Source organism: Crinia signifera, chromosome 2 (genome assembly GCF_055691185.1).
Source record: "Crinia signifera chromosome 2, ASM5569118v1, whole genome shotgun sequence".
Lineage (NCBI taxonomy): Eukaryota > Metazoa > Chordata > Amphibia > Anura > Myobatrachidae > Crinia > Crinia signifera.
In genome coordinates, this window is record NC_139218.1 from 239,929 (window position 1) to 265,878 (window position 25,950).

General features: G+C 45.9%; 1 protein-coding gene across 5 annotated transcripts in view; it reads right to left on the minus strand.

Moving 5' to 3' along the window:
* Nucleotides 1-25,950, minus strand: part of RECQL4 (RecQ like helicase 4) — a 314,021-nt gene that overhangs the window by 154,449 nt on the left and 133,622 nt on the right. For 4 of the 5 annotated variants that reach the window (XM_083171418.1, XM_083171421.1, XM_083171420.1 and 1 more), the window contains exons 9-10: nucleotides 6,472-6,579; nucleotides 3,411-3,539 (exon numbers count right to left, since the gene is read on the minus strand). In XM_083171418.1, the coding sequence (XP_083027544.1) occupies nucleotides 3,411-3,539; nucleotides 6,472-6,579 (237 nt within the window). The remainder of the gene's footprint in view (nucleotides 1-3,410; nucleotides 3,540-6,471; nucleotides 6,580-25,950) is intronic. The other variant, XM_083171422.1, reaches the window with a different exon arrangement.

Sequence of the window (25,950 nt, forward strand, 5' to 3'; positions counted from 1 at the left end):
TCTGAAAGACTCGTCTGGTTTGGGCACCAGGAACAGCGTGGAGTAAAAGCCTTTCTTCCACTCTGCCCTGGGGACTAGTGTAACCACCCCTTTTTCCAAAAGGGAGTGAGCTGCTCTCACAAGAGCTGTACGAAGCCGTGCCTCCTTTGGTAAGGATGTGGGAATGAACCTTTTCGGAGGCGGCCCTCTGAAAGGGATTTTGTAACCCTGTGTTATAATATCTAACACCCAGGCATCCTGGCTTAGAGAAGCCCAAGCGTCCCTGAAGAGTGTGAGACGCCCCCCCACTTTTGTCACTGTCGGGCGAAGCCCCTGACAGTCATGCAGAGAGTTTGTCCTCTCCTTTTGTGGCAGGCTTCTTGTGAAAAGAGCCAAATTTTGACTTTTGTGTCTTGCCTCTAGAGGACTGAAACCTTCCCCTGAAAGACTGTCCTCGAAAGGACGCACCACCTCTAGGGGAGGGCCGAAAGGACGGCTTAAAAGCAGAAAATCTGGACGTCTGCTTTGCTGAGGAGGCCGGCAGGAATGTACTTTTGCCGCCCGTGGCCTGTTTTATAATCTCCTCTAATTCGGTACCAAAGAGTACCTTTCCTTTGAAGGCTAATGTTTCCAAAGCCTTCTTGGACTCATTGTCTGCTTCCCAGGCTTTAAGCCAAAGCACTCTCCTGGCATTAATGGAGACTGTGGACACTCTGGTTGCCATTTTAATAGCTTCCTCCTCTGCTTCCACTGCATATTCTGCAGCTGCCTTAATCTTTTCTGCAAGCAGTAACGCACCAGGGTCAGCCTGCAGCATGGTGCATAATTCACCAGCCCACTCTATCATGGCCTTAGAGACCCAGGCTGAAGCAATAAGGGGCCGTAAGGTAAACCCCACCCCTTCAAAGATAGCCTTGAGGTTTCCCTCCAGCTTTTTATCCACAGAATCTTTAAAAGCTGCACCGCCTTGTACTGGTAATACAGTAGCCTTGGACAACCGTGCCACTGAAGCGTCCACAACTGGGACCTTTTCCCAGAGCTCCGCATGAGACTCTGGCATGGGGTACAGACTAAGGAATCGCTTAGGCATCTGAAGCCTCTTATCAGGAGTTTTCCAAGCCCCTTCTAACAATTCCTGTAACCCCTCATCTGAAGGAAAAGTAACAGCCTCCTTCCGCTGTCGCTTAAAAACACCTTTAACAGGAGTCTTATCCTCCACAGACAGCTTTAAAGCCTGCTTCACAGCTACAATGAGATCCTCTATACCAGCAGCAGAGTTCTCTTCCACATCATCACCCTGATCCCAGGGGATGTCAGTATACTCTCCTTCCTCCTCATCTACCACAGTAGTCAAAGCATAAGACCTTCTAGGGGTCCCTGCCACATCATCCATTTTGTCCAGCATTTCACTGAACCTGTTGATCCCTTTAGCAGTATCCTGCATCACCTGAATCAGCGCAGGATCTGCCTGGGTAAGAGGCAAGGAGCCAGACGACTGCTGAGATGATGGCATAGGTCTCTGTGATTCTACCAGCCCATCACTCTGCCTGTCCAAAAGCTGCACCAAAGCGTTTACTGACCTGCCTAGGGCCCTGGCCCACGCAGGTTCCATCTGCTCTGCCCTATGGGGTTCACAGCCCATGGGTCTCACATCAGCGCAAGTAATACATAAGCCCCCCTTGGCCATCTGCTCAGGGACAAACTTTTGTGTGCAAACATTGCACGCGCTCAGTGCACTAAGGGCTCCCTCCCCCAAAACCACAGCCTGATGCTCAGACATGATGCAAGTGATAAATGTATATCTATCAGTATACACAGTGCAAACAATGTACAAGCGTTTATACAGAGGCAATGCACCCAGTCACTTATCTGTCTGTTGGTTTCAACTGCGGGGAAGCGATGCCCAGGAAATCCAAGTCACTCTGCCAGGATCAGTAAGCCAGCTCAGCTCCGCTGCAAGCGTTCTGAAAGGTGCCAAAGTCAGAGTGAAGGAAGAGACCACAGGTCCCTGCTGCTGCGGGGTCCGTGACCTTTTGGCGCCAACCACCCCCAGCCAGCCGCTCCTTAGGTAGGATTTCCTAGTTCCAGTGTCTCCCCCTCAACTGGGGATCACTTGGAACATGCCTGTCACAACGCTGCTGTCCTCTCATCTAGGAGCTCAGCGTGTAAGCTCCGCATAAAATGGCCGCAGCCATCACGGAGCGCCTGTCCCCCATGATCCCCACCTAAATGTGGAGCCGGTTTCAGGGTACTCCGGAGCCCAGGCAGCCTCTTAGAAGAGGCTGTAAGCGCTGCACAGGGAGACCAGACAGCGTCTCCCCTGTGCACAGTGAGCTGACAGGACGCGCTGTCAGCTCCTGCTGCGCTAGCAGTGTGAGGATTCACTATGAGAATCCTCACACTGTGCCTACCTAGCTAGGGTAAAAGTTAATAAAACAATAAAAATCCCCTAACTACTCTAATTCTTCGGCTGCTCCTGCAGCCCTTTAGAATAGCACCCACTCCAGTGGGCACCTAACACGAACTGAAGAGTCCAGGGATGCAGTAGGGGAGGAGCCTACCCTCTAAAACTTTAGGATAGGTGCCTGGCTCCTTCGGACCCTCCTACATCCCAGTGTTGAGCTGTGTCACCAGGACCATTGAAAGAGAAATGAGGAGTATTTTGTATTTTCGGGTCACTTACCGAACCTATTTAACATGGGTGCCGGAAGGAGTCCCGACAGTAGGGATCCTGACAGTCATTAACCCGACGTCGGGATCCCGACTGTTAAAACACCAACAGCCGTCGGAGGGAGATGGAGAGAGACCACACACTGTAATGTCTGTCTGCCCCAATAACAAATCACGTGGTCTGTACATCCGGCATTACCTACAGAGATCTGCTGTCCTGGGGTACTGGGGGGGGGGGATGGAGAGAGACCACACACTGTAATGTCTGTCTGCCCCAATAACACATCACGTGGTCTGTACACCCGGCATTACCTACAGAGATCTGCTGTCCTGGGGTACTGGGGGGGGGGGGGGGATGGAGAGAGACCACACACTGTAATGTCTGTCTGCCCCAATAACACATCACATGGTCTGTACACCCGTCATTACCTACAGAGATCTGCTGTCCTGGGGTACTGGGGGGGGGGGGGGGATGGAGAGAGACCACACACTGTAATGTCTGTCTGCCCAAATAACACATCACGTGGTCTGTACACCTGGCATTACCTACAGAGATCTGCTGTCCTGGGGTACTGGGGGGGGGGGGGGGGGGGGGATGGAGAGAGACCACACACTGTAATGTCTGTCTGCCCCAATAACACATCACGTGGTCTGTACACCTGGCATTACCTACAGAGATCTGCTGTCCTAGGGTACTGGGGGGATGGAGAGAGACCACACACTGTAATGTCTGTCCCGATAACACATCGCAGTCTCTGTACCTTGGACTCTCCCATCGGGGGTCAGTTCATACAGAGGCTGCATTGGTGGCGGAGGTGGAGCTGGCTCATAAGATGGTCTCACTATGTCCAGATCTAGCTCAGGTCCTTGGCACACGTCATGGGAATCACCTGGAAGATCAGAAAAAAGGAATATGAGGGTAATAGTGTACTGTAAGTGGAAGCAGTGATGCCATACAATACTGCCATGTCTTCCATGGGCGGAGAGGGAAGAAATAAGTCTCTCCAGAAGAATTTGGTCAGGTATCACTACCTCTGAGTTACTGAAGTCTCTTTCTCATAGTCAGTGGTGGGACGGGGGGACGGACACAATAGGGTACACAGTGCAGTGATTGCCAATCACTCTCTATACCACTAATGGATGTCTCAGTGCTAACAAGGCCCCAAATGACTGGCCTGTATTATAAAATAAGTGGGATTGGAGAAATGGGAGATATATTTCTATGGTGCATAAGGTGTGAGCAGAACTATACAGCAAATACACCACAGCATACACTGTCGGAGCGTCATACGGCACCCGACCAGGCAGGAGGTGCTAGCATGAGTGTGGGAATCGTCATAGGGCAGTCCCCCCTCAGCCATGCAGGCTCGCGCCCCAAGAAACATGGTGGCTACCCGGGAATTCCCAATGACTAGCAGAAGCTCTATTACCCTAATAGAATGTACTTCTGCTACATTCCAGATGTGTTCCTGCAGTGTATATACGTGTTAGTCCTATCATGGAATATACCCCGAAGCCTGATACTGTATGTCTGTCACGGTGATGAACTATTATCGCAAGGTGTAATGTTTTGTTGTCCAGTGTGGCCTCAGCCAGGTAAGCAATCCTCCTGGTAGTATACTGACCAGTGATCTAGGACACAGACATGTAATAGTAAGTACAGCCGTCCTCCTGGTAGTATACTGACCTAGGACACAGACATGTAATACTCACTACATGTACCTGTCAGCTAGCTAGTAAGTACAGCCGTCCTGCTGGTAGTATACTGACCAGTGATCTAGGACACAGACATGTAATAGTAAGTACAGCCGTCCTGCTGGTAGTATACTGACCAGTGATCTAGGACACAGACATGTAATAGTAAGTACAGCCGTCCTCCTGGTAGTATACTGACCTAGGACACAGACATGTAATACTCACTACATGTACCTGTCAGCTAGCTAGTAAGTACAGCCGTCCTGCTGGTAGTATACTGACCAGTGATCTAGGACACAGACATGTAATAGTAAGTACAGCCGTCCTGCTGGTAGTATACTGACCAGTGATCTAGGACACAGACATGTAATAGTAAGTACAGCCGTCCTGCTGGTAGTATACTGACCAGTGATCTAGGACACAGACATGTAATAGTAAGTACAGCCGTCCTGCTGGTAGTATACTGACCAGTGATCTAGGACACAGACATGTAATACTCCCTACGTGTTCCTGTCAGCTAGCTAGTAAGTACAGCCGTCCTGCTGGTAGTATACTGACCAGTGATCTAGGACACAGACATGTAATAGTAAGTACAGCTGTCCTGCTGGTAGTATACTGACCAGTGATCTAGGACACAGACATGTAATAGTAAGTACAGCCGTCCTGCTGGTAGTATACTGACCAGTGATCTAGGACACAGACATGTAATAGTAAGTACAGCTGTCCTGCTGGTAGTATACTGACCAGTGATCTAGGACACAGACATGTAATAGTAAGTACAGCTGTCCTGCTGGTAGTATACTGACCAGTGATCTAGGACACAGACATGTAATAGTAAGTACAGCCGTCCTGCTGGTAGTATACTGACCAGTGATCTAGGACACAGACATGTAATAGTAAGTACAGCCGTCCTGCTGGTAGTATACTGACCAGTGATCTAGGACACAGACATGTAATAGTAAGTACAGCCGTCCTCCTGGTAGTATACTGACCAGTGATCTAGGACACAGACATGTAATAGTAAGTACAGCCGTCCTGCTGGTAGTATACTGACCAGTGATCTAGGACACAGACATGTAATACTCCCTATGTGTTCCTGTCAGCTAGCTAGTAAGTACAGCCGTCCTGCTGGTAGTATACTGACCAGTGATCTAGGACACAGACATGTAATAGTAAGTACAGCTGTCCTGCTGGTAGTATACTGACCAGTGATCTAGGACACAGACATGTAATAGTAAGTACAGCCGTCCTGCTGGTAGTATACTGACCAGTGATCTAGGACACAGACATGTAATAGTAAGTACAGCCGTCCTGCTGGTAGTATACTGACCAGTGATCTAGGACACAGACATGTAATAGTAAGTACAGCCGTCCTCCTGGTAGTATACTGACCAGTGATCTAGGACACAGACATGTAATAGTAAGTACAGCCGTCCTGCTGGTAGTATACTGACCAGTGATCTAGGACACAGACATGTAATAGTAAGTACAGCCGTCCTGCTGGTAGTATACTGACCAGTGATCTAGGACACAGACATGTAATACTCCCTATGTGTTCCTGTCAGCTAGCTAGTAAGTACAGCCGTCCTGCTGGTAGTATACTGACCAGTGATCTAGGACACAGACATGTAATAGTAAGTACAGCCGTCCTGCTGGTAGTATACTGACCAGTGATCTAGGACACAGACATGTAATACTCCCTATGTGTTCCTGTCAGCTAGCTAGTAAGTACAGCCGTCCTGCTGGTAGTATACTGACCAGTGATCTAGGACACAGACATGTAATAGTAAGTGCAGCCGTCCTGCTGGTAGTATACTGACCAGTGATCTAGGACACAGACATGTAATAGTAAGTACAGCCGTCCTGCTGGTAGTATACTGACCAGTGATCTAGGACACAGACATGTAATACTCCCTACGTGTTCCTGTCAGCTAGCTAGTAAGTGCAGCCGTCCTGCTGGTAGTATACTGACCAGTGATCTAGGACACAGACATGTAATAGTAAGTACAGCCGTCCTGCTGGTAGTATACTGACCAGTGATCTAGGACACAGACATGTAATACTCCCTATGTGTTCCTGTCAGCTAGCTAGTAAGTGCAGCCGTCCTGCTGGTAGTATACTCAGTACCTGTACTTCTCAGCTGAGTGTTGGTCATCCTGGCTACATCCTCTAACGTCGGCAAAGTAATCTCCTCTTCTGCTGCGTCTGATGCTTGAGGAAGAGGAGCAGGAACTGCTGAAAGACAGATCCAACATCACACACATGCCGGCCACAGCCACAGACATATGAAGACCTCAGGCTTGTGTACCTAGTATAACACAGACTGAAAGTAGGGTTATAACAATACATAGGAGGTGGAGCTCCGGTTCTCAGGCATGGGTTAGGGTGAAGAAGGCAAGTCAGATGCTTGGTTGCATAGGGAGAGGTATCAGCAGTAGAAAGAAAGAAGTAATAATGCCACTGTATAGGTCATTGGTACGACCTCACCTAGAGTATTGTGTTCAGTTCTGGAGGCCATATCTCCAGAAGGATATAAATACATTAGAGACTGTACAAAGAAGGGCAACTAAAATGGTGCATGGCCTACATCACAAAACGTACCAGGAAAGACTAAAAGATCTTAATATGTATACTTTAGAGCAGAGAAGGGAAAGGGGGGACATGATAGAAACTTTGTGAGGAAGAATTAAGTCACAGAAAGAGTAGTAGATAAGTGGAATAACCTCCCATCAGAGGTGGTAGAGGCAAATACAGTAGTACAATGTAAACATGCTTGGGATAGGGATATGAATATCCTTACAAAAAAAAAGGGGATTTTTGTAAGAACTTACAGTTCTAACCCCTTTCTCTGAGTCAAGTCTGGTGACACAGCTAACCTTGGGATGTAGGAGGGTCCGCAGGAGCCAAGGCACCTATAGCTGAAACATACAACACATCAAAGAACATACATGTAAAAATTAAGAATTGAAATACAAATATTAAAAAAAAAAAAGAATTATGCACAACCGGTTGTGACTATGTAAGCATGCAGAGGTTTTTGTTAAAACATATTAATTATAATTGCACTTCCCTTGAGAGTATTCACAGTCCTGTTAGTATGTTAATTGGTTCAAATGAAATGGCTGGTTAGATAAACAGTCAGTTTGTGGGTTAGTGGTTAGGTTTTGGTGTTAATTATATTTAGACTGACCAGGTATTTGTTGTCTGGCCAGACACTTTAAAATGAGGGTACCTTACAGCTGCCACCTCAGGTCTCCCAGTTGATGGTGCTGAATCACCTTTTTGTTGACAACTTTATCTGGAGTCACCTTAGGATAGATGGTCTGCTTGTGTTCTGTGTGGTCTCCCTCTGGTGCAGTGTTTGTAGGCTTCCAACGCGTTTCCCCGCCTACAATATATAGCAAGACTTGCTATATATACTATTTTCCTTGATAAAGCCGCTGATTCCACGATTGGAGGCGGGGAAACGCGTTGGGACCCTACAAACACTGCACCAGAGGGAGACCACACAGAATACAAGCAGACCATCTATCCTAAGGTGACTCCAGATAAAGTTGTCAACAAAAAGGTGATTCAGCACCATCAACTGGGAGACCCGAGGAATTACAGGTGGCAGCTGTAAGGTACCCTCATTTTAAAGTGTCTGGCCAGACAACAAATACCTGGTCAGTCTAAATATAATTAACACCAAAACCTAACCACTAACCCACAAACTGACTGTTTATCTAACCAGCCATTTCATTTGAACCAATTAACATACTAACAGGACTGTGAATACTCTCAAAGGAAGTGCAATTATAATTAATATGTTTTAACAAAAACCTCTGCATGCTTACATAGTCACAACCGGTTGTGCATAATTCTTTTATTTATTTTTATATTTGCATTTCATTTCTTAATTTTTACATGTATGTTCTTTGATGTGTTGTATGTTTTACCCATTCTAGAGAGCAATTAAATTGTAATTACTGTTATCCCCTTATTGCGCAGTTCTATTTCTTTCCTTTTCTGTCTGCTATCTTGGGCCCCCGAGCTTGCCCCCTTAGAACAGCAGCAATAAACGGGAAGTAACAGTATTTGTGGGTCTTGATAGTGGTGCAAATTTGATTTATCCGTGGCGCAGTACTTTTGTTACCATATAGGCATATAGATATTGTTTTATACCATCATTAATGTAATGTGATTTTAACCATAGTATATATTATGTATGTGTATAGAAAAATAGGAATAGTTTAATAATTAGGATATCAGAGTTTAATGTTTAGACATTGTAGTATACTAAATAATATGAATGACCACTTTGTCATTTAGGTACCTCTATTGTTTCTTGTTGTCCAACAGAAGACAAAATGTCTAAGGAGTGCTAATGAGCAGAGAGAGATATGTTGATTCCCCCAGTTCCATACATCCTTATTAACCAAGTACAAACAAAGTAATGTACTTCACACCCCAGGATGCAAATAACAGAACAATAAGACAAAAGGGTATTTAAGCATATACTATTTAGCATAGACTGTATATGTTTAGCAAATGCAAACTAGCTATTGTCCAGTTATACTGCGGGACAGGATACAACCGTTTAAACTAGGGTACTTCAAAGGGACTAAACTAAGAAAAACTAGATCTTATGACACCTTGAGTCCTGGGAACCAATATTATCCCATGGGAACTAGGCAACTTCAATCAGTGAATTTGTGATATAAGGAAAGAGGTAGACACACTCTCACTCACTGACACACACACAGACACACAGTAAGCAGAGATGTGAGGCAGTCAGCAAGCCAGGAACAGAAGAATGTGCAGGAGTGTTGGTCACAGGTAGCTATTGATATTCACTGGTCACTGTGCCCATGTAACTTGTAAGTATGTCATTTATGTCAGGATTGTAGCAGTCTAGGACTGTCAATTGTTTTAATGTCGTTTTATGTAATAAAAGCAAGGAGGCGTATATAAATTATATATATATATATATATATATACTCAAGCAAGGAAGGGTGTCACTCCGGGACTTGTTGCGTAGCAAAAGATATTTATTAGGGCGTTATGTCAACGCGTTTCGAGAATAACTCGTCATCAGGACATTAACACATACAATAAAAACAATGCATTAAATACATACCAGCGTGTGGGTGTTCCCCCTCCGTCGGCGGTCCTCCGTTCCGGTCATCGCCCTGGCTTCCGGGTTGTAGCCCGGAAGTGACGCTACTCCGGCGGTGGAACGCAAACCGGCAGCCGGGGGGACACTGTGTGAAAAACAAGGACAACTTTATTAGTACAAGACAGTGTAATATAACGCTTAACTTAAGATAGTCATAAACATTGTCAACGTGAGTGTATAAATATTAAATTTGATACAACTAATAAAACAGGTACAGAATCGTGTGATAACCTAGATTAGAGTGATCAGTTGATTTTATGGTCGTGGTTGTGCGATAATATTATAAAAGAATAATGGATATAAGGGCTTTCATACCCCTGTGTATGTTATCACGACTCAAAAGGGAACTGAGAAAATGTGTAAATATAAGAATAAATCTCCCCAATAGTGGTGATATGTATACTAGGTAAACAGATGAAAAAATATGAAATTTAAAATTCTATGTATGCCATATGGGGCACTTGATGGTCATGGTACCCCATGGCTGCATGAAAATGTAAAATAGGGCTAAGTTCATCTTTACCCAAGCTAGCTGGGGGAAGGGAAAACTCAGATAAACAATCTAATTTTCAAAAACACATATATATATATATATAAGAAGAATTTTTTACAAAACTATAAGTAAATCACATAAGCCAATTGGCAAAAGGACATGAAAAAATGTGCAGAAAAATTTGAAAACGCAGATATCACGGCAACAAGCAGCCTGTGTTAGAGATGGACCTAGTCACTCAATCATAAAAAGCAACTATAATTGATGGCTTCATTTAAACCCATCGGATTGATGGTTTGCAATTTGAATATCCATTCACATTCGCGTCTCAATAATAGTTTATCCCTATCCCCCCCTCTCACTAGGGGTGGGATATGGTCTATCATGTGGTATTTGAGACCAGCCAAGCTATGGCGTGCCTGGCCACCGCCTGTTCACTGTTACCTGACACTAGGGCGGCTTTTATGGCCGTCCTGTGTTGGGCCATCCTCTCTTTAAATTGTCTAGCCGTCTTGCCCACGTAGTTTAACCCACATGGGCAAGATAGCAAATAGACAACATAGCGTGAGCTACATGTGAGCGGGAATTTAATTTTGAAAATGGTGCCATCATGTGGGTGGGTAAATTGATCCCCTGGGATCAGATATCCACAGGTGGCACATCCCGTGCATCGATAGCATCCCGGTTTTCTAGTTAGGAAGTGCTCAGTTTGTTTCTTGGGTTTCCCACTTATATCCATCTTCACTACAAGATCCCGGATATTCGGACCCCTCTTGTAGCTCGGCATGAGTTTAGAGAGATGTAAGCTTTTCAATTCAGGGTCGGTGTTAATGATTGGCCATAGGGATTTAACCCTATTAACCAACTCCGGAGTTTGAGTGGAATATTGGGTAACCCATGTGGTGGTTTTACTATTCTTCAAGTCGGGCACTTTAGTTTTAAGTAATTCTTGCCGGGACTTACTGCATGCCTTGGCCCTCGCTTGTTCTAGATCTTTTTTTGGGTACCCTCTCTGTTCAAATCTCAGGGTCATCTCCTCTAGTTGTTTATCTCGAGTGTCAGTATTATTATTGATTCGACAAACTCGCAAGAACTGGGAGTATGGGAGCCCTGCTTTAGTGTGGATGGGGTGAAAACTATGGTAGTGTAGTACGTTATTCCTATCAGTTGGTTTAGCATACAACTGGGTAAGGATTTTATTTTGTTCGATCCGTATTTGGACATCAAGAAAGTGGATAACCTCAGTGTCCAGTATGTAGGTCAGTTTAACTGGACTGGGTGATGCATTATGTGCATCCAGTAACTCAATGAGGGTCTCCTTAGTGCCAGACCAGAATATTAATATGTCATCGATGTATCGAAGATATAAATCAATACATCGATGAACCTCTGGGTCAGTAAAAAATAATTGTTTCTCCACTTTGTACATGTATGAGTTGGCATAGACCGGAGCTGCCGCAGAACCCATGGCACAACCTTTACTTTGGTTATAGAATTTTTTATCATGCATGAAATAATTATGGGTCAACGTATATCTTAAGATATCAATAAAGAAATTGATTTCCGGACCCTGATAATGAACATTGTCAGTAATCAAGCATGTAACCGCCTCTAACCCCGCTTGATGCGGGATGCATGTATATAGACTATTGACGTCAATACATGCCATAATGAGGCCCTCTTTTACCTGTGAAAAAGACTCAAGTTTTTGCAACAGGCTGGTTGTGTCCTTAAGATATGTCTCAGTGTTCTGTATACATGCCTGTAAATGAAAGTCTATCATGACTGCCAAAGGCTCACACAGAGACCCCCTGGCAGAGATGATAGGGCGACCAGGAGGCCTCTGTGCGTCCTTATGTATTTTCGGCAATGTATAAAATAGTGGTACTTGGGGAGTTGTCTTCAATAGGCGATTCTTCATTTCTTTGGTGATGACTTGAGTATCCACAGCGTTCTTCAGGATGATATTTAATTCTTCCAGATATTGCGACGTGGGATCTCTTGGGAGAGACTGGTAGGTGTTGATGTCCGATAGTTGTCTGTCACATTCGGATCAATAGTCAGAGATATCCTGGACAACAATGGATCCCCCTTTGTCTGCTCCTCTAATTGTAATGTCATCTCTAGCCCCCAGTTGTTTCAAAGCCAACCTTTCCGAAGGGGTAAGGTTGGAATGAGTCCTTATGTCGGTCTTAGTACATGGATTGTCCATCATCCGAGAGAATGATTTAATGGATGAATTAAACGTTTGTGGATCGAAGGTACTAGTGGTTTTTATTTTTTCAGGTAACATAGCTGGAGTGGTGATAATGGTTTTCGGTGGTTGTTTGTCAAAAAACTCGCGTAAGCGCAGTTTTCTTTGAAACTTATAGTTATCAACACGTTGCTTGAAGGCATCATGTTTGGTGGTCGGCGTGAAACTCAACCCTTTGCTGAGAACCGCAATTTCTGTGTCAGTAAGGGGAGTTTGAGAGAGGTTAAAGATGGGGCTCAGCGTCCCCTCTGGGATCTGTAGCGGTTGCCCCCTCTTGTTTTGACCCCCGCGTCTGGTCCTTTTGGGGTGCCTCTTCCGCTCGGGTTGGATGTCTGTGCCCTCGAGCGGGTATCTACGCCTAAAGGGAGGACTGGTCTTCTGTTCCTTCTTTTAACCACTGTGGGATTTTCGCCGTCACTTGCTGAGGTGCTGGTATGCCCGTCTTCTGGAGTCTCCTGTCGTCTGTCCCTTCGATATTTGGAACCACCCAAGTTTGGTTTATTAGTGCCAGCTTGCAGCCATCTATAGACTCTATGCTGTGCGTAGTCTTGTTGCACCTTAACGAATTTTTCTTTTTTAAACTTCAGGATCTCTCTTCTATGGGCTTCAACATCTTTAGACAGCTTAGAGAGCCATTCTTTGCTGGCCTCCTCCTTTAAAGTGACTGTGTGCTCTAATTCAATACTAGCAACCTTTTCCCTGATGTCATTAAGTTCCCTCGTGGACTCCTCAATCACTAAAAGTATAAGGTCCATTGAACATTTGTTGAGTATACTTATCCAACGGGAACAAAAGGCCGGGTTGTATCGCCCTATAGTTGGGCTATTGGTGACCCTAAAGCCTCGGGGAATAAGTTTTTTGCGAAAATAGTCCGACAGAGTGATGCCATGCATGAGGTAATCGACCTCTTTCTTTTTCAGCCTGAACAATTCTGTATATAGGTCCTCGGCCGGGGTCTGTGTCGTCATGTCAAAAGCAGATTCAGTATAAATAATGCTGGTGGCATCACTGTCCGAATAACTGAACACATCATTGTTGTCACTCTGAATGAGTTGAAGCGGTTCATCTCCCGCATTGGCAGCCATGCTACAATAATGAAATGCGTTTACTGTGCAAAAAAACTGAAAAAAATGTGCAAAAGTGCAATGTGTAAACAGTAAAAGTCCAGTGCACAATAGGATAATTGGTAGGAGATTTCTCCTGCGTGAATGGAGAAAGTGCACGTGCAAAGTGCTGTGTGCTTATCACACGGTGTCGGTCGCAGTGTGAACAAGGGAGTCCTGTAGCGAAATCCGTACACTGTGAGGAATAATCCTGTATGCTGGATGCAATAAATGATACAGTCCTGTTTCAGGGTGCCTTGGCTGTAGATCCGGTGTCCAGGATATGGGCGCTCCGGTAATCCAATATGCAGCTGTGTTGTTGCCCGGCACTCCTCTGCCACCAGGAAAAATGGCCTAGCTGGGGTAAAGATGAACTTAGCCCTATTTTACATTTTCATGCAGCCATGGGGTACCATGACCATCAAGTGCCCAATATGGCATACATAGAATTTTAAATTTCATATTTTTTCATCTGTTTACCTAGTATACATATCACCACTATTGGGGAGATTTATTCTTATATTTACACATTTTCTCAGTTCCCTTTTGAGTCGTGAGAACATACACAGGGGTATGAAAGCCCTTATATCCATTATTCTTTTATAATATTATCGCACAACCACGACCATAAAATCAACTGATCACTCTAATCTAGGTTATCACACGATTCTGTACCTGTTTTATTAGTTGTATCAAATTTAATATTTATACACTCACGTTGACAATGTTTATGACTATCTTAAGTTAAGCGTTATATTACACTGTCTTGTACTAATAAAGTTGTCCTTGTTTTTCACACAGTGTCCCCCTGGCTGCCGGTTTGCGTTCCACCGCCGGAGTAGCGTCACTTCCGGGCTACAACCCGGAAGCCAGGGCGATGACCGGAACGGAGGACCGCCGACGGAGGGGGAACACCCACACGCTGGTATGTATTTAATGCATTGTTTTTATTGTATGTGTTAATGTCCTGATGACGAGTTATTCTCGAAACGCGTTGACATAACGCCCTAATAAATATCTTTTGCTACGCAACAAGTCCCGGAGTGACACCCTTCCTTGCTTGAGTATATTTGTGAGCCCCTTGGCTCTCTGAGTGGGCACCCGGGCAGGATTATCAAGGCCATTTTTCCTGGTGGCAGAGGAGTGCCGGGCAACAACACAGCTGCATATTGGATTACCGGAGCGCCCATATCCTGGACACCGGATCTACAGCCAAGGCACCCTGAAACAGGACTGTATCATTTATTGCATCCAGCATACAGGATTATTCCTCACAGTGTACGGATTTCGCTACAGGACTCCCTTGTTCACACTGCGACCGACACCGTGTGATAAGCACACAGCACTTTGCACGTGCACTTTCTCCATTCACGCAGGAGAAATCTCCTACCAATTATCCTATTGTGCACTGGACTTTTACTGTTTACACATTGCACTTTTGCACATTTTTTTCAGTTTTTTTGCACAGTAAACGCATTTCATTATTGTAGCATGGCTGCCAATGCGGGAGATGAACCGCTTCAACTCATTCAGAGTGACAACAATGATGTGTTCAGTTATTCGGACAGTGATGCCACCAGCATTATTTATACTGAATCTGCTTTTGACATGACGACACAGACCCCGGCCGAGGACCTATATACAGAATTGTTCAGGCTGAAAAAGAAAGAGGTCGATTACCTCATGCATGGCATCACTCTGTCGGACTATTTTCGCAAAAAACTTATTCCCCGAGGCTTTAGGGTCACCAATAGCCCAACTATAGGGCGATACAACCCGGCCTTTTGTTCCCGTTGGATAAGTATACTCAACAAATGTTCAATGGACCTTATACTTTTAGTGATTGAGGAGTCCACGAGGGAACTTAATGACATCAGGGAAAAGGTTGCTAGTATTGAATTAGAGCACACAGTCACTTTAAAGGAGGAGGCCAGCAAAGAATGGCTCTCTAAGCTGTCTAAAGATGTTGAAGCCCATAGAAGAGAGATCCTGAAGTTTAAAAAAGAAAAATTCGTTAAGGTGCAACAAGACTACGCACAGCATAGAGTCTATAGATGGCTGCAAGCTGGCACTAATAAACCAAACTTGGGTGGTTCCAAATATCGAAGGGACAGACGACAGGAGACTCCAGAAGACGGGCATACCAGCACCTCAGCAAGTGACGGCGAAAATCCCACAGTGGTTAAAAGAAGGAACAGAAGACCAGTCCTCCCTTTAGGCGTAGATACCCGCTCGAGGGCACAGACATCCAACCCGAGCGGAAGAGGCACCCCAAAAGGACCAGACGCGGGGGTCAAAACAAGAGGGGGCAACCGCTACAGATCCCAGAGGGGACGCTGAGCCCCATCTTTAACCTCTCTCAAACTCCCCTTACTGACACAGAAATTGCGGTTCTCAGCAAAGGGTTGAGTTTCACGCCGACCACCAAACATGATGCCTTCAAGCAACGTGTTGATAACTATAAGTTTCAAGGGGCGTGGCCTAGCGGCGAATGGAGTAGGTCGTGTGCCTGCACTGCTCCTGACCAAAAATCCTGTTCTAATCCTGTGTCGGTGGGGTAGAGCCTCTCAGAGGTAGGCATCGCTGGTACCTGCTCCCCTGCACAAGCTGACTTCAAGGAGGGACCCCTGTGCCGCCGGAGCTGCCCTGAGTTGGACGCCGGAGAGATCCCCCTGTCTGTACCACGCTGCCGGCGCCATCTTGAGAGCGGGGGAAGACGAGCGCCAAACTGCTGACTGCTGAGCGGGAGCGCCCGGAGGAGAAAACCCAGCAACCCCGCTGTGCCCGCTGACATCAGGACCCCCTCGCTGGCGAGGGAGCGGGAGATAGAAGACCCCTGTGCCGGGCTGACGGAAACCTGCAGCCTCCGCGTGCGCCCGAACTGGTACCCGCCGGCTGCTAGACACCGGCGCTGACGGGCTCCCTCACGTTCCCAGACTCCCTTCCACAGGACTACCTGCACCTGCGGAGTGGGCTGGAGGGGAAACGCCGACCGCTCCACCTTCTGCCTGCGATCTCCTGGCCAGCTTCCACGGACTGCAGGAGCTGCCAAATAGTGAGTACCTGCCGCCATTCTGGAGGCACCCCACCTCCGGACACTGTGCTGTTTGGGGGCCTGGGACACTATAAGATTGGCCTTTTGAGTGGGGGAACGGAGAGAAGCATAGTGATTGACCCCACTGTCTCAGAACTCCCTGCCTACTTGCTATCTTCTGCAAGTGAAAAGCTCCTGCCAAATAGTGAGCTACCCCCACCATCTTGGGACAAAGGTGCTGCAGTACCCCTGCTCTGCCTGTGACACCTGTGGTGCACAGGACAACACTGATAATTTCCCCATATGAATGATTGTCAACTTGGGGATGTAGGTGAGATGTGCTGCCTTGCTTCACAAAGCTGACTGAACCTGACACTCACCCTACTACTGTACTCTGTTCATGTGGTGGCCTGTCACAACTGCTACTGAGGAACACAAGCATTATCTTATACTCCTCTAAAGTGGACCTATAATCGTGTACTCATTGCTGAGACTTTGACTGTGGTACGACCCTAGGCCCTGTTATTCTAGACACCTGACAAATAGAACCCTGCTGCTGACAACCCCTCTGGTAGTGATAGGATACAGCTGTAGCTGTTCCTATTTGGGAGTCCTCCTGTTGTTCTATGGGCCGAAAGACCGGCTCTACTGCTGCGGCACGGCTGGCCAAATTTGCGAGAGAGGAGCGAGCGCCAGCCCCCCCTCCCTCTGCTGCGCCCCCCCCGCCTGGTGCACCGGACTCTCCTGGGCCCTCCTCCCCTGAAACCAGGATGGCGGAACCCGCCGAAGTGACTCTGGCACAACTCCTGCAGGCCATTACTGATTCTGAGAAGCGCCTGACTGGTATGGTAGCGGAGGTAAAAATCGACATATCCTTTATACGTCAGGACATGCAGAAATTGAGGGACCGGGTAGAGGAAACTGAGACCCGGATCTCTACGCTGGAAGATACCACTGCACCTATCCCTAACCGCCTCTCCGCACTGGAATCACAAATGTCTACTTGTCAGCAAAAGTTGACCGATATGGAGGGGAGGCTCAGGGGGAATAACGTGCGTTTTGTGGGGCTTCCTGAGAAGGCGGAAGGCACAAACCCAGAATCCTTCCTCGAATCCTGGATGGTGTCCCTGTTTGGAAAGGATGCATTCACTCCCCAATTTGCAGTGGAAAGAGCGCATAGGGTCCCCACGCGCCCACTACCCCCTGGCGCACCACCGCGCACGTTTATTGCGAAGTTCCTTCACTATAAAGATCGGGACACTGTTCTCAGATTGGCAAGGGTGAGGGGCCCCCTTGAATATGAGGGCCAACGTGTGGCAGCTTTTCAGGACTTTTCAGTTGAGGTCCAGAAATCCCGATCACAGTTTACTGGTGTTAAGCAGCGGCTACGTTCTCTGCAATTCAAATACTCCATGATCTACCCTGCACGACTGCGAGTGGTTGCTGGCACCCGTACCCATTTCTTTGACTCTCCACAGGCAGCCTCGACGTGGATGGACACACAACCGGCCCCCCGGGATCTCCCTCCCTAAACTGCTTGAGTCTCCTGCTATAAGGGAAAGTAAATAACCTGTGTGGGATAATTCGTTGAGTTATAATGCCTTTACTTTTAATGCTATGTGGGGACATACTCTCACGGACATGTTTCCTTTATGAGAGGTTTTTTTATCCCCCTCTTGACCAAATATCCTGTGGTCAGGATCACCATGTTCTATAGGCCATAGTAATAGCTGCCCCTTAGGGGTTTACTGTTCTTTTTTCTTCTTTTTTTCTAGTAGAACGGCTCCCTAGAGGGGTTATACAGGGTTTATTGTTAGGGGAAAAGTATACCTATGTTCGGGTGGGTATGCCGGGAGGGGGTGGGGTGTTATTGTTTTCTTTATGTTATGTTGGATTTTTCTAATTTTATTGAAATGTGTGCACTACTCTTATATGTGTTCTTTTGGGTGGCATGTGGGCTGCGGGAAACTGCTCATTCCAGACCAGTAATGAGTTATTTACTCCTGACTTCTCCTTCCCCCCCTGACATAAAATGGTGAATGTTATAGGATGGAACGTCAGGGGTCTTAATGACCGAATCAAACGCACATTGGTATTGAATCAACTTAAGGCTCATTCCCCTGGTATTGTATGTCTTTTTGAAACACACCTTGTGGGCAGTCGTGTATTAGCTCTTAAAAAACCCTGGGTGGGATGGACCTTCCACTCCGTCTTCCACCCTAATTCTCGAGGTGTCTCAGTTCTAATACATAAGAATATGGGCTTTAGATGCCAAAAGGTCCAAACAGACCCCAGGGGCTGTTATGTTTTTCTGGCGGGTACCCTGCATGATTCCCCTGTCGTATTGTTAGCCATATATAACCCTCCTCCCTATCAGCCCACAATAATTAATAAAGCGTGTACTTTTATGCAGGACTTTCCCTCACACCCAGTTATTTGCATTGGAGACTTCAACGCTGTTATGGATGAGTCTCTGGATAGATGGAGGCCTGCCCCCGGCGGTGGACGAAGTGGGGCTACGCCCTTCGCTCGTCTTATTGCTGAGGTGGGTCTGGTGGATGTTTGGAGGCTTAGGTTCCCATCGGCCAATTGCTACTCCTGCTTCTCGAGCACACATAGAGTCTTCTCTCGTATTGATATGGCCCTGATCTCTAGACGCCTGATCCCATCTGTGACTGCCACTGAGTATTTACCCCGGGGCATTTCGGACCATTCCCCTGTATATCTGTCGGTAGAGTTAGAATGCCCTAGGGGAGCGAAATTTTGGCGCTTTAACCCTTTTTGGCTGACGCAGATGGGAGCAGCTTCCGAATTGCTGGCGATGTGGGAGGAGTTTTTTGCTAATAACCCTATGGAAGAGAACACCTCGCTAGTGTGGGATACATTTAAGGCGTTTCTTCGGGGGTCACTGATTACCCGTGTTGCACAGCTGAAAGTTTTCAGCCGCAGGGCTGAGGTGGAATTGGAGAGGCAGAGTACAGGGCTGGAACAGAGATACCTGGCCTCCGGGCTTGAGGTAGACCGTGTGGAATGGCTCGTGGTCCATAAACAATGGAATGAGTTGTTACTAGACAAATCTAAAAGGCGCCTACTGTTTCAGTCCCATGATTACTATACTCAGGGTGATAGATCTGGTAAATTCCTGGCTTACCTGGCTAGGGAGAACCTTCCCCCTACCATTGTGCACAGTGTGCGGCAAGAGAATGGCGTGTTAAGCACTGGGACCCTGCCAGTTGCAAACTCCTTTTATAATCATTTTAAGGAAGTATATAGATCACGGGTAGCTTACACCTCTGTAGAGTTGACCGAATACCTGAATAATATCACCATCCCTAGTTTAAGTGCTGACTCTAGAAGTTTCCTGGATGCTCCCTTTACGCTAGAGGAGGTGGAGGGGGCAATTAAAGCCTTCCCCAACTCTAAGGCCCCAGGAGTGGATGGACTCCCTATCGAAGTTTACAAAACCCATATAACCTTCTTTGCCCCCAGACTACTGTCCCTTTATAATAGATTGCTGGAGCAGGGCTCGCTGCCTCCCTCTATGGCGGAAGCACTGATAGTCCTTATCCCGAAGCCCGGTAAAGACCCACTGTCCCTCGACGCGTACCGACCCATATCCTTATTATCCACCGATATTAAAATATTGGCTAAACTACTGGCTGTACGTTTAAACGCGGTTGTATTGGAATTGGTACATCCCGACCAAACTGGCTTTATGCCTGGTAGATCAACGACCCTCAATCTACGACGCCTCTTCACCTACATACAGTGGGCCAGAGAAGGCATGGACGACGCGGTCATAGTCTCACTGGACGCGGCCCGTGCATTTGATTCCGTAGAATGGGCCTATTTATGGGATGTCCTGGTTAAGTTTGGGGTTGGACCGAACTACTTGGCGTGGATTAAACTATTGTATTCTGGCCCGGCCGCCCGGATAGTGGTTAATGGTTTCACCACAGCCTCCTTTGACCTGGGAAGAGGGACCAGACAGGGGTGCCCTCTGTCCCCCCTACTATTTGCTCTTGCGGTGGAACCATTGGCCTGCTATATAAGAGCCTCCCCACAGATCAGGGGCTTTGGGATCGGGAACAGTGAGGAAAAAATTGGGCTATATGCTGATGATATGATTCTGTACCTGACTAACATGTCCTCCTCCCTCCCAGCACTCCTAGCTTTAATGAAAGAATACGCCCGGTTCTCCGGGATAGGGATAAACTGGGATAAATCAGTAGTGTTCCCTCTGCTCCCTACCACACAACAGCCTGAGTCATATAACTATCCCCTTCGTTGGTGTACACAGTTTAAATATTTGGGAATACAGGTCTCCCACTCCTCCTCTGATTTCATAGCTTTGAATTTATCCCCGCAGATTGCTTCGCTGCGCCAAAGAGCTCGGGTCTGGCAAACACTTCCGCTATCGGTCACTGGCAGAGTGAACCTCATAAAAATGACTGTTCAACCCAAATTCCTGTATATCCTTCAAAATTCCCCAACATATATTCCAATCTCCCAGTTCAAACTTATCCTACAACATATTGTCTCCTTTATATGGGGTGGCAAACGTTCAAGGATAGCAGCCAAAACTCTGTGTAGGTCTCGTTATGATGGAGGCCTGGCACTTCCAGATTTGAGATTGTACTATCTGGCGGCCCAGCTGGCTCAACTGGTAGAGTGGGTTATACCTGCGCACTATGGGAACTTACCTATTGCCCTGCTGAACAAGGTGGGGTTAACTTTTTCACCCTTGCAATTCTTATTAGCAAAGACCCCCTTGGCGACGCTCCCCCCTCTCCTGCAACAGGCTCGTAGAGTGTGGATGGCAGTGGGGGCCATCAGAGGTAACCCAGTGGTAGACTCCTGCTCCCCCATATGGAGGAATAGGGACTTCCCTGAACTCTATAAACTAAAGGCTGGGGCGGAGTGGGTGCCTTTCGGGGTCTCCGAGCTTGGACACCTTTTCCAGGATGGGATACTGTATTCTTTTGAACAAATGATGTCTAAATATGAAATACCACGCCAACACTTCTATAAATATCTCCAGCTCAGACACGCAGTAAGTGCGCAGTGGAGGGGGAATGTACCTGAACTTGTGGAAAGCCCAGTCCATGGAATGATTCGTAAGCTCCCGGATCGGAGCAGGGTCTCAGCTCTGTACTCTCCTCTCCTCACCTTCTCCGGCACGGATCAACTGAACGCCCTTAGAGCTAGGTGGGTGGTGGACATAGGACCTATTGAGGATGAGGATTGGTCACATATATTGAGCTCCCCTAGGGATGCCACAGCGTCTGCCAGGTTCCAACAGATCCAGCTGTATATCCTGCACCGAGTCTACTGGACCCCCCGTCGGCTAATGCAGATGGGTGGTACTGGGTCAGACGCCTGTCCTAAATGTCAGGAGCCTGGCGCGGATTTCTGGCATCTGTTGTGGCGCTGCCCGCGGGTATACTCCTTTTGGGAAACTGTCCTGGCTAACATCCGGGATACGGGTATACAGACCCCACTCAATGACCCCCGCATTTGTATTTTTGGTCTGGAATTGGAGGAGCTACTTTCTAGACATCAGAGGATATATGTAAATAACCTTCTTACCCTGGCCCGTGTATGCATTGCTAGAGCCTGGATGAGCCCAGCACCCCCATCTTCCAATATGTGGGTTGCACTTGTGAATACCACTATATCGCATGAGCGATTTATGTACACTAAGCGGAACTGTCTGGGGAAGTTTGGCAGGGTATGGGGCCAGTGGCAGGCCTCTGCACTGTATTTACAAGACCCCAACACGTAAATCGTTAGTGTTGCCTATTTGTGTAATAAGATAGCCTAGAGCCTATGACCAGGACCAGCCTGCATGCCCTCAGGAGCGCACCCCCCAATCCTCCTATACCATGTGATTAAAAATGCCTATGAACCTGCTAATCTATACTAGATTGTGAATGCATATAAGCGACTATAATATGATACAATATCTCTGGAATGAAACAGCACACATATAATGTTTGAATACCTTTATTGTTAATAATTTAACATAATTTCCATTTTTTCTTTCTTTTCACCTATTTTTCTTTTATATGTTAGTAAAGTTAATGTATAAACTGTATGTGTAAACTTGAAAATTCAATAAAAACACATGATTCAAAAAACTATAAGTTTCAAAGAAAACTGCGCTTACGCGAGTTTTTTGACAAACAACCACCGAAAACCATTATCACCACTCCAGCTATGTTACCTGAAAAAATAAAAACCACTAGTACCTTCGATCCACAAACGTTTAATTCATCCATTAAATCATTCTCTCGGATGATGGACAATCCATGTACTAAGACCGACATAAGGACTCATTCCAACCTTACCCCTTCGGAAAGGTTGGCTTTGAAACAACTGGGGGCTAGAGATGACATTACAATTAGAGGAGCAGACAAAGGGGGATCCATTGTTGTCCAGGATATCTCTGACTATCGATCCGAATGTGACAGACAACTATCGGACATCAACACCTACCAGTCTCTCCCAAGAGATCCCACGTCGCAATATCTGGAAGAATTAAATATCATCCTGAAGAACGCTGTGGATACTCAAGTCATCACCAAAGAAATGAAGAATCGCCTATTGAAGACAACTCCCCAAGTACCACTATTTTATACATTGCCGAAAATACATAAGGACGCACAGAGGCCTCCTGGTCGCCCTATCATCTCTGCCAGGGGGGGTCTCTGTGTGAGCCTTTGGCAGTCATGATAGACTTTCATTTACAGGCATGTATACAGAACACTGAGACATATCTTAAGGACACAACCAGCCTGTTGCAAAAACTTGAGTCTTTTTCACAGGTAAAAGAGGGCCTCATTATGGCATGTATTGACGTCAATAGTCTATATACATGCATCCCGCATCAAGCGGGGTTAGAGGCGGTTACATGCTTGATTACTGACAATGTTCATTATCAGGGTCCGGAAATCAATTTCTTTATTGATATCTTAAGATATACGTTGACCCATAATTATTTCATGCATGATAAAAAATTCTATAACCAAAGTAAAGGTTGTGCCATGGGTTCTGCGGCAGCTCCGGTCTATGCCAACTCATACATGTACAAAGTGGAGAAACAATTATTTTTTACTGACCCAGAGGTTCATCGATGTATTGATTTATATCTTCGATACATCGATGACATATTAATATTCTGGTCTGGCACTAAGGAGACCCTCATTGAGTTACTGGATGCACATAATGCATCACCCAGTCCAGTTAAACTGACCTACATACTGGACACTGAGGTTATCCACTTTCTTGATGTCCAAATACGGATCGAACAAAATAAAATCCTTACCCAGTTGTATGCTAAACCAACTGATAGGAATAACGTACTACACTACCATAGTTTTCACCCCATCCACACTAAAGCAGGGCTCCCATACTCCCAGTTCTTGCGAGTTTGTCGAATCAATAATAATACTGACACTCGAGATAAACAACTAGAGGAGATGACCCTGAGATTTGAACAGAGAGGGTACCCAAAAAAAGATCTAGAACAAGCGAGGGCCAAGGCATGCAGTAAGTCCCGGCAAGAATTACTTAAAACTAAAGTGCCCGACTTGAAGAATAGTAAAACCACCACATGGGTTACCCAATATTCCACTCAAACTCCGGAGTTGGTTAATAGGGTTAAATCCCTATGGCCAATCATTAACACCGACCCTGAATTGAAAAGCTTACATCTCTCTAAACTCATGCCGAGCTACAAGAGGGGTCCGAATATCCGGGATCTTGTAGTGAAGATGGATATAAGTGGGAAACCCAAGAAACAAACTGAGCACTTCCTAACTAGAAAACCGGGATGCTATCGATGCACGGGATGTGCCACCTGTGGATATCTGATCCCAGGGGATCAATTTACCCACCCACATGATGGCACCATTTTCAAAATTAAATTCCCGCTCACATGTAGCTCACGCTATGTTGTCTATTTGCTATCTTGCCCATGTGGGTTAAACTACGTGGGCAAGACGGCTAGACAATTTAAAGAGAGGATGGCCCAACACAGGACGGCCATAAAAGCCGCCCTAGTGTCAGGTAACAGTGAACAGGCGGTGGCCAGGCACGCCATAGCTTGGCTGGTCTCAAATACCACATGATAGACCATATCCCACCCCTAGTGAGAGGGGGGGATAGGGATAAACTATTATTGAGACGCGAATGTGAATGGATATTCAAATTGCAAACCATCAATCCGATGGGTTTAAATGAAGCCATCAATTATAGTTGCTTTTTATGATTGAGTGACTAGGTCCATCTCTAACACAGGCTGCTTGTTGCCGTGATATCTGCGTTTTCAAATTTTTCTGCACATTTTTTCATGTCCTTTTGCCAATTGGCTTATGTGATTTACTTATAGTTTTGTAAAAAATTCTTCTTATATATATATATGTGTTTTTGAAAATTAGATTGTTTATCTGAGTTTTCCCTTTCCCCAGCTAGCTGGGGTAAAGATGAACTTAGCCCTATTTTACATTTTCATGCAGCCATGGGGTACCATGACCATCAAGTGCCCCATATGGCATACATAGAATTTTAAATTTCATATTTTTTCATCTGTTTACCTAGTATACATATCACCACTATTGGGGAGATTTATTCTTATATTTACACATTTTCTCAGTTCCCTTTTGAGTCGTGATAACATACACAGGGGTATGAAAGCCCTTATATCCATTATTCTTTTATAATATTATCGCACAACCACGACCATAAAATCAACTGATCACTCTAATCTAGGTTATCACACGATTCTGTACCTGTTTTATTAGTTGTATCAAATTTAATATTTATACACTCACGTTGACAATGTTTATGACTATCTTAAGTTAAGCGTTATATTACACTGTCTTGTACTAATAAAGTTGTCCTTGTTTTTCACACAGTGTCCCCCCGGCTGCCGGTTTGCGTTCCACCGCCGGAGTAGCGTCACTTCCGGGCTACAACCCGGAAGCCAGGGCGATGACCGGAACGGAGGACCGCCGACGGAGGGGGAACACCCACACGCTGGTATGTATTTAATGCATTGTTTTTATTGTATGTGTTAATGTCCTGATGACGAGTTATTCTCGAAACGCGTTGACATAATGCCCTAATAAATATCTTTTGCTACGCAACAAGTCCCGGAGTGACACCCTTCCTTGCTTGAGTATATTTGTGAGCCCCTTGGCTCTCTGAGTGGGCACCCGGGCAGGATTATCAAGGCCATTTTTCCTGGTGGCAGAGGAGTGCCGGGCAACAACACAGATATATATATATATATATATATATATATATATATATATATATATATATATATATATATATAATAGCATATACATCAATTACTGTGTTAATGTATTCAGTATGGTTTGTGTTGCCTGTAAATAAATATCAGACTTTCTGAGCGAAAATTACAAGTCTAGAACTCTTATATTTTGGGAATTAGATTGATTAGTGCTCTGCATATTGTATTGTAAAGTCTATTAGAATATAATTGCAGATGTCAAATATATATGTTATATCAATACTAGATATAATAAATATATTTTA